General features: G+C 41.7%; 1 protein-coding gene across 1 annotated transcript in view; it reads left to right on the top strand.

The window, feature by feature from the left end:
- frem2a (FRAS1 related extracellular matrix 2a) overlaps positions 1–16078 on the top strand; it is a gene marked incomplete at both ends in the record, with an annotated part of 47954 nt that overhangs the window by 19475 nt on the left and 12401 nt on the right. Inside the window, 3 exons of the mRNA XM_079283200.1 lie at positions 5335–5565; positions 9389–9514; positions 10694–10945. Of these exons, the coding sequence (XP_079139326.1) occupies positions 5335–5565; positions 9389–9514; positions 10694–10945 (609 nt within the window). The remainder of the gene's footprint in view (positions 1–5334; positions 5566–9388; positions 9515–10693; positions 10946–16078) is intronic.

Here is a 16078-nt window from a genome sequence, read left to right as displayed (position 1 = left end):
ACTTTATCTCTGCAAAACCATAAGGTTGACATTTTACATTGTGAGTGAGATGTCTCAACAACAATTGGATGGATTGCCATTAAGTCTGTTAAACACAATTGTTATGATTTTGTGACTTTACATAGCACAACACAACCTGAACCTTATTTTTCTACTTTTGTTACTTGTATGATGGTGGATAGTGTACAACATTTTGGCATTTGCGGTCATATGTCAAAATTCACCTCATCATTCACCCTGAGTTCTGTTCTCCAGTACACAGATACAGACCAAACATAATCCCTGACAGTTGAAGCCTAAAAGCAATCGCAGCATTTCCTTTCAACACACACTGTAACCAGATGTATCCTAAGCCAAAGTCATTTAGTTTGGCCTTGAGCCATTTTAAGGTTTGCAGTAATAATGTTGTGATATGAGCTTGAGGAGGCCAGATGGGATAGATGTAAGGTCAGTGTGATGCCCTGTAACTTTTTTTTTTTTACCAACTCATACAAGACAACAATGCCAAGAAGAGTATTTTTGAGTGTTTCAACACACTTATTTCTTTGATTTCAAAGTTCAGCTTTATTTCACCAAGCTGGGCAAGTAGTTTTTTGAGGGGGTGAGACATCAATCAACATGACACTGTGTCAAGAAGTAATAAAAATGCATTGCATGGAGTAGGTGGATACAATGAAATCCACAAAGAAAACTCTGAGAGCATGAATACTGGTGAGGATACTGAAGTTAGATCAAGTCATTGACGAAGTAACATCATTAGTGTCACGATTAACAGAATTGACACCCCAACATCTCCTTCTTTCCACGTAAAGAAAAGCTGTAGATATGAAGGCATGTTGATCAGTTTATATATATATAGCTCAGCGGTCCACCGCCTTACATTTATAATGGCACGGTATTATTTTCTCCCATTCACACCAGCTAGTTGTAATCTTCGCAACTGCGTTTTGCAGCGTGTAGCCCGATTTATGACGGTAGACGGGAGGCAAAGCAAGCCTCAGTCTTTGTCAAGCTGCTTTGTGTAGGTGGGTTTGATGTGTCAGGGCCCTGAACAGCTGTGTAGAAGAGAGTGGGGAAGAGATGGAGAAGGCATGAAGACCTTTCGTCTGCATGGCATGGCTCAACTCGACTCGTTCTTTTTTGGTTTTCCATTAGCCAAAGGTTGTGGATAAAGGGCTACCTGGTACCTGATAGGCCTACTTTTTTTGCTACCACCTCAGTCGAGGTTCCAAGCGAGCTGAGCCAAGAAGGTGGAGTTAAAACACTGCAGACCAGTGACTGGTCAGAAAGGAATGTCACTAGTGCAACAGGAGACATCCCACACAAACCCACCAGTTTAAAATTGGTCAAGCTAACGTCAATAGAGGCCGCAATTTTTTTTTTTCACTTTATCCAGATTCCAAAAAATGGCAGCCCCTAGAACTACGCCACATACTGTAAGTGATGAACTGCAGACGTTCCTCTTGTTGGTCGCCGATGAAAGGGTTCAGCGAGTGTCACGTTGAAGATGATGCGCTGCAGTTTCACGCAGTGTCGCTACGCCGTTCAGCTTAAAATCCTGCCGACACAGAGGGGGTACAATCTGCAGTGGAAAAGGAAATGATACCAAAAGGGATTTGAGTCAAGTTGAGTCACGCTGAACCATGCATTGGAAATGAGGCATTAGTGAGCTGTTGAGTTTGTGAAACATGCTCATCAGAAAAAAACATTGAAATTAGACCTCTTTTGCTCATAAATTTCAGATGATCATCAGATTTGTATTCACAATTATCATCAATCTGTGGGACGTTGTTTTTCTGCTTTTGGTTTCGTATGAACGCCGTCTCTGAGCCTTTTAGCTGTATTAGGCTGTAAAATGAGACATATCACAGGATTGACATCAATCATCAGCAAACTTAAAAATAGAGTGAGCATTAATGCTGGCTGCAGCACTTATCGTCACTGTACAAAACACAGTGGGCAGAGAACATACTTCTGGCTCTCAGAACTCACTTCCGTGCTGCTAAAATGTCAAATCAAGCCAGCTACACAAAGATCAATGCCAGCGGTTTTTTAATAAGCTTTTTGACCAGCAGATGGGAGGTGATTTAATCTAAGACATAAGCACAGAAATATGCTGGGCTGTTGTTTCTGAGTGTTTGCATGGATTCGAAGGTTAAAAGGATGAATTTGTCCCTGGACGCTCCTCTTATCCCAGACTTTGTCACGCTGCAGCTCGTTCAGTCTGGGAGACGCAGCAGCTGTAAGCAGCTTTAACTCTCATCATCACTCTGATCCCTTTTAATCGTCAGGTCAGGTGTTAGCATCACAGTGTAGCAGTTTATGTACGTTTTAATACTTATCTACCTGTGTGTGTGTGCTGGTGTGTGTGTTTGTGCATGTGTGTATATGTGACTCCTCCTGGGAAGGTTTTGAGTGTATCTCTTGGGCACACATGAAAGCTTTCATTCTGACTCTCATCTCTTTGCACAGTTGGTGTGTGTGAGCACCTGGTTATCTCTGACCACACACACACACAACACATGCACGCACATTCGCTTTCAAGACCTCCTTGTGAATGAACGACGAGCATGGTATGCAGACGTGGTGCTAAAATGCAGCAATGTGGTTTCCTTCTAGGCCGACGTAGCAACAACATGTTGAGCTGAGGCTTTTTCTTTGCATATGTGCTTCACTTGAAGGAAGATTAAAGAGCGGGAATATTTAAAAGTGGATCTTACCCCACAGCACCAAACCAAAGACACTAGTGCTTTTAAATATAATGTGTATGTTTTCTTGCATGCATGCACCTCTATGTATTTTTTTGCGTGGATCTGTTCAGGCACTGATGATAAAATACGGTCTAGTTTAGGGCAACACAAAATGAGAAACAGAAAGTGATCGAAGCCTAATAACTTGCATAGATTTCAATTTGCTGGCCTGGTGAACAGGTGAATGGAGCAAATGAACCGATAACAGAGTGGCGACATACTCCAGTTGGACAAAATAGCGGGAACACCATTCAACGCAATACGATGCCTCCACAGTAATACGACCTTGGGTTGATGTTTGGTGTCAATTGAAGTCATTATTAGGATGTAGTTTGTGTCGTTGCTGAGCAAATATCTCATTAAGAGTCCGTGTTGTTGAGGCTCTGCTTGCTTGTTTGGCTGAAGTCTTAATGATTTTTGAGTTTTCTACTCGCCTAAGTGCATCATTTTGCCTTTATGTCGTTGATTGTCAGTTAACTATCAAAACTGACACAAACTGCTGTGCTGATGGTACTGAAGTTGTAATATCTCTCATTTTTGTCGTTGCTTTTGTAATTTGGATTGGAATGTAATGTGCTAAACAACAGAAACACATTTTGACTCTGGACGTTAACCTTTAACAGAATCAATGCCGCAAAGGCAACTTTAAAAATATATTTATATTCTTTGTCATGAGACACACGCATTCATATGTCATCACTGTAAAATGCCAAACAACTTACAGTCCATTGGATTCAAAAATGAAATTTGAACTATGAGGCTGAATTGTCAACTTTTTCCACCCACATCAGATGAACAGCATAGAAACTACAACCCTGTTTAACTCCAATTTGTGGGAAGATAATAGAACAATCACATTTAGTATTTTGTCGCAAATCCTTGGCAGTCAATGACTGTCTGAAGTCTACAACACGCAGATATCAACAGGGACTTTGTGTCCTGCTTGGTGAACCCCTGCCAGGCCTAAGCTGCTGCAATTTTCACCTCTTGCTAGTTTGCTAAAAAAATCACTTTTATTGAGATCAGGTGATTGATTTGGCCAGTTAGAACAAGTGTGTGTGTGTGTGTGTGTGAAGTGAGCTATTTGCAGTTATGGGTGGGAAGTAGAAAAGATCACCACAAAACCAGAGCTGTTCATGAAGAGGTAATTCGTGACTTAAAGCAGCCATGTAAATACAAAAAGAACAGAAATTGAAAAATGTGAATTGCTAGCACAAGTAGACACTGCATGATGTGGTTGTGTATATATTTCATGAGATTAGCCATGCCGTGTGTCAGGGATTGAAAGCGGGGAGTTGTACAGCCAGCGACGGTGTCAGAAGATTGATGCAGTTGCAAGGGTTACCTGATGAAACCTGCTGTGGTGCAAGCCAAGCAACGGTGGGGGAGAGCTGCTGCACATGCTCCATCACTACGGAACGTACAGGTGGAGCGGATCAGGGAAGGAGGAAAGCAAAGATAAGATCAAGGATCAAAGATGCCCCCGCAAAGCAGAGCTCAGACAGAACGGGGCTGAACAAGATTGGATCAGATTGGATCCTTCTACCGTTTTTAATCTTATGGCTCACTTTGTCACTTTTTATAAAAAAGAAAAAAAAACTAAAACATCAACTTTCAGCTGAGTTCTTCATGGGTGTTTGGTCTCTTCTCTACCTGCTGTGTCTTGTCTTGAGATTTGTCCACCCACTTAACCCGCCCACTTTCTTACCTTCTGTTCTTTTCATCCCTAATCTCCTCACCTCATCGCACCACAGAGAGTGTTTGGTCCTTTTGCTTCTAACCTGCTTTCCCACATCAAACCATGTATTCCCCCCCCCACTGCATTATAGCCCTGGGTCTATGCCACAGGCCGTCTTACACTCTTCCTCCACCTACTCTTCCTTTTGTTATTCGTCTTACCTTCTTGCTCTGTGTTCTATTTTACCTATTGCAGTGTGTCTCCGCTGGTTCTTCTCCATCTTTGTCTTTGTTTTCTTGCTCTGGTCCCATCATAAAACCCTCCACCCTCAAAGTCCTCATCCTCTGAACCTCTTTCCTCCCCTGTCCTTTCCTTTCCTCTTTTCGTCCTATCTTCTTTCCTTTTTATAAGTAATATGAGGAACCCCGTGTGGGAACATGATGGAATTTAATTCTCATTCTTCTTTTATTTTTCGCATAAGTCAAAGCTCACTCCTTGAAGTCTGTCCTATTCTGGTCTGTCCTTGCTCTGAGACATACATGTAGGATTGTTAACAGGGCGTAATCGTACAATGAGCATGAAGGTACCTGCTTATTTAAACGCTTCAGTCACAAATTCATTTCACACATTCCTGAGGCTCCGTCAGTAATCAGTGAAGAAAAATAGCACGCTCTTTTCTCACACCCCTCCCTGAACAACATTAAAGGGTGTGAATATTTAATCTGTTTTTCATCTGCTTCTCTCTCCCTCCTGTCACCCTTTAATGGTCGATTTCTTTTTATTTGTCCTTTTTATTTCGTTTTAACTTTATCTTCTTCCTGTCTGTCTTGTTTGTTTTTTTTACTCATCTGACCTCCTCCCCTTTCCTTTTCCTTTTTTACGTCAATCACTTTCTCTCTCCTTCAGGCATTGGCACCCAGGATGGTGGCGCGAAGAAGGATGAGGATTTCAAGGGCAAGTCCCAGAGGCAGGTCCAGTTCAACCCGGGACAGACCAGAGCCACGTGGCGGGTTCGGATACTGACTGATGGGAAGTACGAGCAGGCGGAGACCTTCCAGATTCTGCTTTCGGAGCCGGTGATGGGGGTGATGGAGTTCCCTGCCACAGCAACAGTTGAAATCCTGGATCCTAGTGACGGTCAGTCCTTATACCCTGCACTCAGCACACTCGTATATAGTTTTAGGCTGAGACCATTGTATATTCTTTGGCAGGGAAAATATATTGGAGGTTATTTTTCTCGACATTTCAATCACAATAGACTGTAAAAGCTGAAATGTATTCATTCATTTTGCACATTTAGTCTGAATACTCTCTCTTCTATACTGGCAGTAACACTTTCTAGCTACTGAATACAGATGCAGAATATTCGGTCTATAACAGAGATGCCCATTTTTTTTTAATGGGGTTCATATATGAAACTCAAAAAGATTATAAAGAATTATATTGCATAAAAAACAATATTGATTTAATCTGTATTTTCCTTCATATATGTCTTTATTCAGTTTAGTATCCCTATCCCATCGGACATCCATTACTAAAAATTTGAATAAAACTTCCTTGATGACGTTTATGGAGTATTCATAGAATATCCAAAGCAGAGGCTTATGCATCTGAACAGGCCAATACAACAGACGCAGTCAAGTTTCGGACAGTTATTATGCACGCCACACAAGTACTCTTGTTACAAAGCAATGAAAATGACGCAACCCTGTACCGTACATCACATTTGTTGTGTGAAGAATTAGTCAAAACTTGGCACACACAGAATGAAGAATTTTCAACATAAGCACTGTGTGCTGTAGATACAGAGTCATGTCGAATCTCTCCACAGGGAATGAGGAGGCACATGACATCCAGTGTGGATTTGTTGTAGGGAAAATGATTGTGCTGTGTTTTTTCACTCACACGGAAATGCTGAGTCGAATGCTTATTCCTAAAACACACAATGATACAAATAAGCAGTATGATTAGAGCTTATTTATTTGTCCATTGCCATCATGCCAAACCAATGGTTGCCAGCCAAATTTGAAATTGCTGTTTTGCGATGGTCAACTTTGTTCAAACCCGAATGGTTAAGTAGAAAAGTGTCTCTCTCAGACACACACACACACACACACACACACAACTTCAGTCCGTCGCTTTTTCACTTAAATCGATTGTAATCTGCAATTTTCACTGCAATTTGTATCTTAGCCTGCAAACTGAAATGCTAATGGAATATTGGATCGTGTGACAAACCCACTCTGGCTACTCTGCTCCATCAAAATCAGATTTACTATTCTGCTGCTTTACAGTCAGTTTTATGTACGCCTCTGCTCAGTGCAACTTTTAAGTAATTATAGATGTGCAACAAAGACTGAAACACTGAAGCTTCCATTACAGTGTCGCACAACAGCTGCTGTCATCATTCTCTCTCGTTTGTCTTCTCGTTCCCTCACTTTCACTATGTCGTTATCTCTCTCTCTCTCTCCTCTAGCATTCGTCCTCTTCAATCCGTCCTCCCCTGTGGGTTAATTATGTTGCGTGTGGAGGGCAGGGGCTGGCTTGTTTTCTGTCATCTCCGGGGATTGTCTAATGTGACAGAGATGTGCCACTCTGTACTCTAATGGGCCAGTGAAGCTCCAGCTATGCCTGTGGCATTAGCTGTACTCCAGCTTCTTTCTCTAATGATGAAAACTGGCTTTGTCGGGTCTTCTGGTTAGCTCGAGACCCCCCCCCCCCACCCCCCAGAGGATATATCAGCTAGGCTAATAGCTTTAGTGTAGGCGAGAAGATCGCTAAGCTTCAACCAAAAGTGTTCTAAAATTAAGGAGACCTTAACAAGCTGAGTTTGTTCTTACAGCACGGACAGTCTCTGCTTCTCTGCACGAAGGAGAGAGCTTTTTGTTTTTGCTAGTTTCTTTCAGTTGTAAGAATGCGTACCCTTCACCACCCTTCTATATTCGCCTGTTGCGACTTTGATTAATAATTGTCCTCTAGTGCGGTTGCCTGTGGCGCACCCGTTTCCAGTGCTGCAGCAGACAAAAATTTTTAATTACAGGGTGTGATGGCCTTCCTCCTGCAAAACTTTGGGACTTTCTTCATCTATAATCCAGTGCTGACTGAAGATGAAGGTGGCAGCCTGCTGTTTGCTGCAAGCAGTACCAGCATCTTGCTACATATCTTTCTTGCTTCATCTATATAGCAGGGCCGCCATATATCAGTAGAGCTGGTACTCCACTGCATTTCACACCAAGGTCAATCCACTAAATGATGAAAAATAGTTTTCTGCTTTAATTTTTTTTTGTCTGAGATGGCAAGGCCAGCTGTAGCCAAGCACATCCTTGTGTAATTATTAGAGCTTTGTCTCCGTTAGGATGTACAATCTCTTGACTAATACAGGACGCATCAAGCGAGGGACTGCATTGTGAGTTTGCTGCTATGAACAGTGTCATTGTGTTGTGCAGGGTTTAGTTACATAGTGCTATAAACTGTCTCAAAAGGCTGTTTTGTGACGCATTTACAGTTACATTTTAGGCGTTAAGCTTATGGGCATACACCGTTTTAAAAACCGGTGGCGAGTAAAATGTGCAAAACAATAAATCAGACCGCAGAAACAAAGAAAATATCCCTGCACTAATAGAATATTCATGAAATCATCAATACTGGAGAAGTTCTAGGTGTAGGAATAAAAACAAACAGATTATATTTTTTAAGATTTTGGCAAGATCAGGTGCAGATGTTTGCTATTGTAACATCCTCTGTAAAAGCTTCTTCTTTTTTTTCATTTCACCGCATGAATGTTTCTGAATGGCTGTTTGTTTTCCACTAAGAGGTGAAGTGGACCCACTTTGCTGAAATTTATCTTTTCTAATACTGTGGTGGTATTTAGAGGCACTAGAAGAGCGAAGTGGACGGTGAACTGTGAAAGAACTGTGAGAAGACGAAAGTCAGGGTAAAGCGGTGTGTGTAATACGTAAACAGTGGACCCCCCCGGGGAGTGACAGATTGTGGGCAACGATATGGAGGAGAGGGGAGAAGATTGAGAGGAGAGAGAACGATATAAGGAGAGTTACCATAAGAGAAGGCTTCCTGCGGTGCGTAAGATTGTCTTATGTTGATGACTTCATCCCAAAGAGTCATCTCAGGTGTTGATCTCTTTTTACGCTGGGTGTTGAAATAAACATCTAAATTTCTTCTTTCGCTGATTTGTCACACTCCAGCCCTTGCCATTTTAATGCAAGTTTGTGTTATACAAGCAAACCAGCAACGTGTCTTGAAGCTGCCGTCATTCATTCATTCACTCATTCATTCACACACTCTCAGAGAAAGGGGGAGTCACAAGAAGATCTGGGACGAGCTGAAGCTCCGTCCACTCTGCTCGCTTTTTTTTTTTATTGGTCCCTGTGCGCCTGTGGAAAAAAGCTCCAGCATTTATTGTTTCTATAATGCCAGTAAGTTCTCTACTTTGATAGATGATGCTTTCACTGGCTCTAAGTCTCTCTCTCAATCACAAACTCACAAACTCTTCTCAGCGATGGAGAGAGGAGTGGAGAACAAGAGGAAAAGAATGAAAACTGATGCCGACCCCTCTGTGTATAGAGGAGTCGATGTGTCAAAACTCCCAGCTGATTCCCCTCTGCGGGATGAACTGAGCGGCTTGCATGTGTGATTGTCTGACACACCAGGCAGGAAGAAAAAGTTCCAGAGAGGTCTCTTTGAAAAGTACCTCTGGTTGCGTCAAACCGAAGTGATGGAGAGTTATTTTTGAATATGAATAAGCACACTGCAGGTCTACCACTTCAATAGATCTGAATAATAAAATGTCAGCTGCAGCTCACTAATGCAGAGCCAGAACAAAAGCCTGCATCGGTCCTTGATGGCCTAATGTACTGTGAATTTTGGCAGATTGTTATACATATCATTGCCCTTTTCTTTCCTCTGACTCCCTCTACTCGTTCTCTTTTCCTCCTCTGAACAGAGTCGACTGTGTTCTTCCCTGAGCAGATCAGCACCGTGGAGGAAGATGTTGGCGAGCTTTTCATCCCGGTACACCGCAGTGGAGACATCAGCCAGGAGCTCATGGTGGTCTGCTACACGCATCAGGGTATAGAATAGCCTTTTTTCAGCTCATCTAACCCTTTTACCCTCGGTGTACCTCGCCTGCCTGCCGGCTTTTTGCTCAGACTCATGTTAGATGGTGAATGTCGTATTTAAGGCTCAATAGATATTTTTCGACCACACGTCTAGTATTTACATAGATAATTATCGTGTTTGAGGTATAGCTGAAACATTATTGAACGTATTTTATGTTGCACAGATTATCATACATAATCATAACAGCAACAGTAATGTCTTAAATTTAATTTCTGTTTTGGTATACTGCTCACAGCAAAACAAAACCATCAATTTCAGAATGATAGTAGTACATTTGCATCAGAAATGTGCCTTTTAAATTCCTTCTCCATAATATGTTATTGTGATGATAGTGTCCCTTTTGTATGGTGGAGTATCGGGTGCACCTGTCGCTCTTTTCCCCATTTGGCGGTGCCAATGAAATGTGTTTAAAACGCAGCCAACACACTGGAAGTCACTCCGCGTTTGCATTCTCACAAATGGAAAGTTGCAGCATAAGCCCATCTGTACTGTATGTAAATGAGCTGCTAGCCGGTGCTTTTTCCCAGTTTTACAGTCGTTTATTCAAACTATTAATAGGCTTCCATACAACCTCGGAAACAGGACCACTCTCTTTGTTAGACTTCAAATTACTTTCAGTGACTTAGTTGCAGCCGGTGAGGTTGTCAGACTGTGTGGAAATGTGCATATTTTAGCCTGTATATTCATTCATTTAGAGAAATGAAGGATAGTGCACACACTAATGAGCCGAATGAAGGCACTTGTTGTCAAATGTCAAAATGCTACATCACAGGTTTCATTCTGAGAAAACCTGTGGGGTTAGTCTGTTCCCACTGTATTCTGACATTAAAGCGAATACACTGACTGACATGCTTTCTGCAATTAAAGGTGAATCTTTCACAAGCTGTAATTGCCACAGCCTGAATGTTGAATGAAACTAAAAGGGAAAGTCTGTCTTATTACATTATTCATGGTTAACCCCTCTAAATTTCCTAAACTTCATCACACTACTTTATACATACAATTCAGTGTAATATGACTTTGTATATGATAATAACTAGTTCAAACTATATGTTTAAGTTATGTCATCTTGAAATGTGAATTACTTTTCAATTTCTTTCGTTCTCCCCTTTTGCTGGTCCCTCTGAAGGTTCTGCCTCAGGGACGAATCCCACTACCGTTCTGTCTTACTCGGACTTCATCTCCCGTCCCGAGGAGCGTTTCAGCGTCCTTCGCTTCGACAAGGGCGAGAGGGAGAAGCACTGTCGCATTGTGATAATCGACGACTCTCTGTACGAGGGAGAAGAGAGCTTCAACGTCACACTGTCGCTGCCTCTCGGGGGGCGTCTGGGAATGCACTACCCCACCACCAAAGTCAATATTCTGGAAGACATAGATGACGGTAAGGCATGCCCGTGCTGGTTCCCATGTTTCTATTTCCAGTGATGTGCAAGTAATAAGTGAGAAATGTCTCTGGTTCAACACTTTTCCCTTTGAATGTGATGTACCCAAATCACATGGATGACCGGTTGTGGTGAACTTTGCAAAAGGTGTTAAATGATTAAATGTATTTCTGCTTGGTGTGCGTATGTATAGGGCTTGTATAGTATATAGATGGGACACAGCTGGGCATTCATTTGACGCATACAGGCTCATGTAATCACAGTGTTCGGGTATCCACAGACCTAGATGTTCTGGCCATCACAGAAGTTCACTCACTCGCTTGTTTATAGACTTACTGGCTGTTGAAGCATGTTGGAAACACTGTGGCGTAGGCTCTTCACGCGTCATATGTAATCAAACTCCTGTCTCGCTGTCATTCAGACAATTATTTATTAAACTCGAGACTCACACAGGAGTCCAGTGGGACGATATTATGAAGAACATTGTATGGACAAAGTAGATTCAATCTTTTGACGGGCAGAGAAATACGTAGAGGATTTATCTGGGGAGGGACACGCCTGCTGGGAAATACTTATTCCAATCGACAGGTATTCTCATCACCATCTCACTATTATGCATTGATTTGCTTTATAGACTTATGAAGATTGAATGTCTCTGCTCAAATTATTTTGCTAAATGCCATGCTATAGATTTTAAATGACAAGTTGTACTCCTTTTTATTATTTTTTTTTTTTCGAGACAACAGTACTGGTTCAATCTATAAGAATGCGTTTGAATGTACATAATCACAGCCCTGTAAATAGGTCCAGGGATGTCTGTCCTGTCCTTACCGTCAGGCATCAAACTAGAGATGCAAATCATAAAACTAATTTGAAATATTTACATTACATTTAAAAATGTTCGTTTAAAAGTGTATTTAGTCTATGAAGAACACATTTAGGCTAAGCCTGAGCTTACTATTACAGGAGGATATGTATGTAAGCCACAAACAGCTGTTTTAACGCACCACCACCCTCCTGATTTTTATTTATGAGTGCATATTTATGATTTTTATTCTTCAAGCAGTAGCCTTATGTAGTTGTTATTTAGCTTGTCTGGGGCTATGAATATTCATGCTGGCGCTGGGTCTGTATTCGTCGGGACTGTGCGCCACAGGAGAGCAATCCAGACAGCTGTCCAGCACCTGGAGAGCGCCAAATAAATGGATAATGCCCTTCTCTGTATTATGTCAATGACATTCTTATGCAGTTTCATAGAGTGGTGGAAATTTACTGAAATGGTTCAAAGTGAGTTTTATTTCCCATCTTATGTCACATTAATTATTCTATCCAGTGGATGGGGAGTGTTACTGTACATCTTTAAAAAAATCAAGACTTATGTCACAATTCTTTCTCTCAGTCTTCCTTTTATTTAGTCACAAATTGTTTGTATCAGAAATAATACTGTCAGAGAGGACTTTCCATTGACAGACTGAGATGAACAAAACATTGATGACTTACAACTGAGAACTCCGTGTGTGTGTGTGTGCATGGAGGCATCTTGGGGCTAGTTAACAAGAAACATGACACACTGTCTTATTGTTAGTTTATTGTCAGAAGACTTCAGTCGTGGTGCTGAGTTCAAAGGAATAGAAAATGTGTTCGTGAAAGCCCAAATCCAGTGAGAGATGATGTGTCATTTTTATCCTCTCAGAGGATAACACACCATCTGACAGTGCTCTAATACCTGCACCCAGGATGTCACACTGCACCCTCCTCTTTAATACAACCTCAACTCGGCAAGGGAAAAAGAAAAAGAGTGACGACGCTCTGTTTCATTGTGTACATGGCTGCCTGCGTCTGCTCTACTTGTGTGTTTGTGTGTGTGTGTCTGTGTGTCTGTGGGTACACTAAGTTAATGTTAGACCTCAAATTCTGCATCAAAGGCAGGTGGTGAGAAAAGCACTTGTAAAACTCCAAGTGTGACTCTCTAGCCCTATTTTTCCTTCCCCCAGGTCAAAGTCAAGTTCAGTCCACCGTTCTCGCTCTCTCTCTCGTTCGCACACTAAAATAAAAAAAGACCCAGGGGTGTCTGCTAGATTTCGTGCTTTATCAGATTAAACTGTACAGTACCTGTCTCCCTGAGTGTTGCTTGCTCCACATGGCTGCACACTCTGACTCAAAGTGAGTGTTGTCATCACCTTGTGCCCTGCCAAGGAGAGAGGACACTCAGACTTTCTCAGGCGAGTGCATATGGCCACAGCTGAGTTTGTAGAATTGTAGATTAACTCTTGAGTATTTCTAGGAAACCCAGTCCTTCACTTCAATATCAGGGCGGCCTTACTGTTGGCCACAGTTACCGAGCATCACAATTGCTAGCTTCTTGCTCGTTTGTACATTATGCCCTTGCTGTTGATAAGAATTGTGTATGTGTGTGTTTGTTTTATTTATAAATGTTTAAATTACACATACATAATATAACGATAAAAATGACAGGATGGGTGCTGGATCAAATACATATCTAGCAGAATTAAAACAGATAGATCCATACAGCAAGTCGCTATCCTGTTAAAAGGATGTCTATTGATGTGTAACGTTTCAAGTACAAAGCATGCTTGTATATGCATTATGGGTATTTAAGATAGCGACTCTTTGTACTTGTAGGAAGAGCTTCGTGCTCGTAACGTGTCACGGCAATGAAAAGCCTTCCAACAGGAGCTATTCTGTGTGGAGCTGTGTTTTAATTCTGCTAATTATACATAAACGCAATCTTCCACCACATATCTTTACTTGGCATGCAAGCAGTATGAAAGTCATTTTTCTTCCTTACTTTTTCCTCCCGTTAAAATTGTATTTAAAAAAGAAAAGTAAAACAACAAACTCCTTTTTAAAAATGTATTTCATCTTGTGAACAAGAAACATTCACAGGAGCACAATCGGCAAAGCTGTAGGAACACCACTACACAATAAACAGGAATTAAAAACACTTGCAAGAATCATAAAAAAATCATATAATAAAGCTTAAAAATCTCCAAGGGGAATGTAAGACTTTAAGTTGAGGACAGTTTGCAGTTCATTCCATTTAAAAGGTACATATACCTTAAACCAGTTCTGCCAACATGAGCGTGGCTTCATCCAGACCGAGTGACTGTAGTCTGTGGAGTCAACTGTATCGAATGCTTTTGAGAGGTCTATGAAGAGAGCCGCACAAAATAGTTCAACCAAATAAAGGGAGCAAAACGTGTACATTATACCCATGCATGAAAACATTGTCAGCGTCACCACATCACATTGTTGCTCCTCACTTTTTGTGACTCCTAAAAGTTAAGCAACGTCTACTTGCAAACCCCGACAGGTTGCATAATATAAGTCAGTCAAGCTTATTAGTGATGTTTAATATTTTTTTTAAAGGCCTGAAGTCTGTATAAGGAGTGGACGTAGTCACCATGACGTCATTGGTTTGTGGACTGCCTATCTGAAGCCTCGAGTTTGGGGGTGAAGCGATAGAATTGTCCAGTATTTCACAATTAAAAGCACAAATATGAGAAAAGTTGGAATAAAATAAACATGATGCAGCTGAACATAAATTACTATACGTATGCGTTCGAATCCCAAGCACCAATGGGAGTTTAAAAAATAAGAAAAGTATCTTATGTTCCATGTTAATTATTTACAAACCACGTTGTAAGAGCTTATTAGTCCCCTACTTCCAACAGCAGGGGCCCTTCTTTAGAGGACAGCTGAGAATGCTCTGTAAACTGTATTTAAAGGCACAGTTGAACACAAATGGCTACAAACACCCACACATGGCAATTATCACGATTTGGCTTTACACCTTCCCCAGCCCTCTCACACTCTTCAGAGTGCTAAACCACAAGCGTGGTCCCAGAGGGGACAGAGGATGCAGTTCTCACTCATCCGTCATCGCTCACTCCCTCTTGTGGTGTCAAGAATTTGTCGTCGCCGACAGCAGTCAAGACGTGTGTGAATGCAGACATGTATATTAGATGCAGACATGTATATTAGCTCTGGTGCAGAAGTTTCCTCTCTGGGCATAAAAAGGAATGTGTGCCAGGCTGCTTACGTAGTGTTTACAGTATGCTACATGTTTCCGCAACGATTGTTGACGCAACAATGATTATCCAAAAAACACACTTACCAGCCCCCGAGCTATTTACCAGAGTATTTGCTTCGATGTTTTTATCCATGTGTTTTTCCCACCTACACAATCTGTAATATTCCTTGTTGCATTGAGGAACCAAGTCTTTGGATGCAGCGAGAGGACACAGGCTGCACTCGATGTGGTGATACTCCCTGAGTATTTTCTTGCCCTGGGCCGTCACTTATTGTGTTAACTTGAGAGTCAAAACGTAACTGCAGTAACTTTTCTCATTCCCTTAGTTAAGTATATGCTTATCTTTTGTTATCTGGCACACTTAAAGTATATAAATATAACTTAAAGGTTCCTATATCCGTAAAGTAATATTCAGGAAAAAAAGGATATCTCTGGACTGCTGAAGTATTTGATCATGACACAAACAAATGATAATACGCATGCTATTTCTGGATTATATGCCAGAATATAAGAAGGGAGCCGAGTGAGAGTGGCATCTTAAAACGGGGAAGGAAGAACTTTCATTCAGTTTTTCTTGGACTTGACAGGGCGGGCGGGCGGGGGGGGGGGGGGGGGGGGGGAGATGAAGCTGTCAAATACACACTGGACTGCCTCCACTTTGCTGCCTCAGGAAACGATGCCAGTTCAAACAAGCCTTTGAGTAGTCTAGGGGGCCGCTTCCTCTCTGTCTCACCGTCTTTACCACATTCAGAGAAAGAGACAAACCACACACACATAGAGAGGCCTTGTTTTTCAGTACTCACTGCATCTTTTTTTTGTTGAAAGTACTCAGCGCTTTCCGTCGGAACAGTGGTAGGTGGGATGAGAGACCAGGGGAGGTTGAAAGGCCACGCTTCCCTGCAGTTTAACTTCAGACTAACGGGCTGTCGCTGTTTGACCTCTGTGTCCAGCGGCTGGCTTTACAAATGAATCATGTCAGACTGCGGATGGCTGCTGACAGTTACCACAGGTGCATGCGTAAGGAGAGGAGACAAGTTACACGAAACACTAAACCATAAAGCAAAACAAAGAAAATGCA

This window comes from Melanostigma gelatinosum, assembly GCF_949748355.1.
Source record: "Melanostigma gelatinosum genome assembly, chromosome: 14".
In the NCBI taxonomy this organism is placed as follows: Eukaryota; Metazoa; Chordata; class Actinopteri; order Perciformes; family Zoarcidae; genus Melanostigma; species Melanostigma gelatinosum.
Note: the sequence above shows the minus strand (reverse complement) of the source record. Positions and strands in the feature narration are given on the sequence as shown.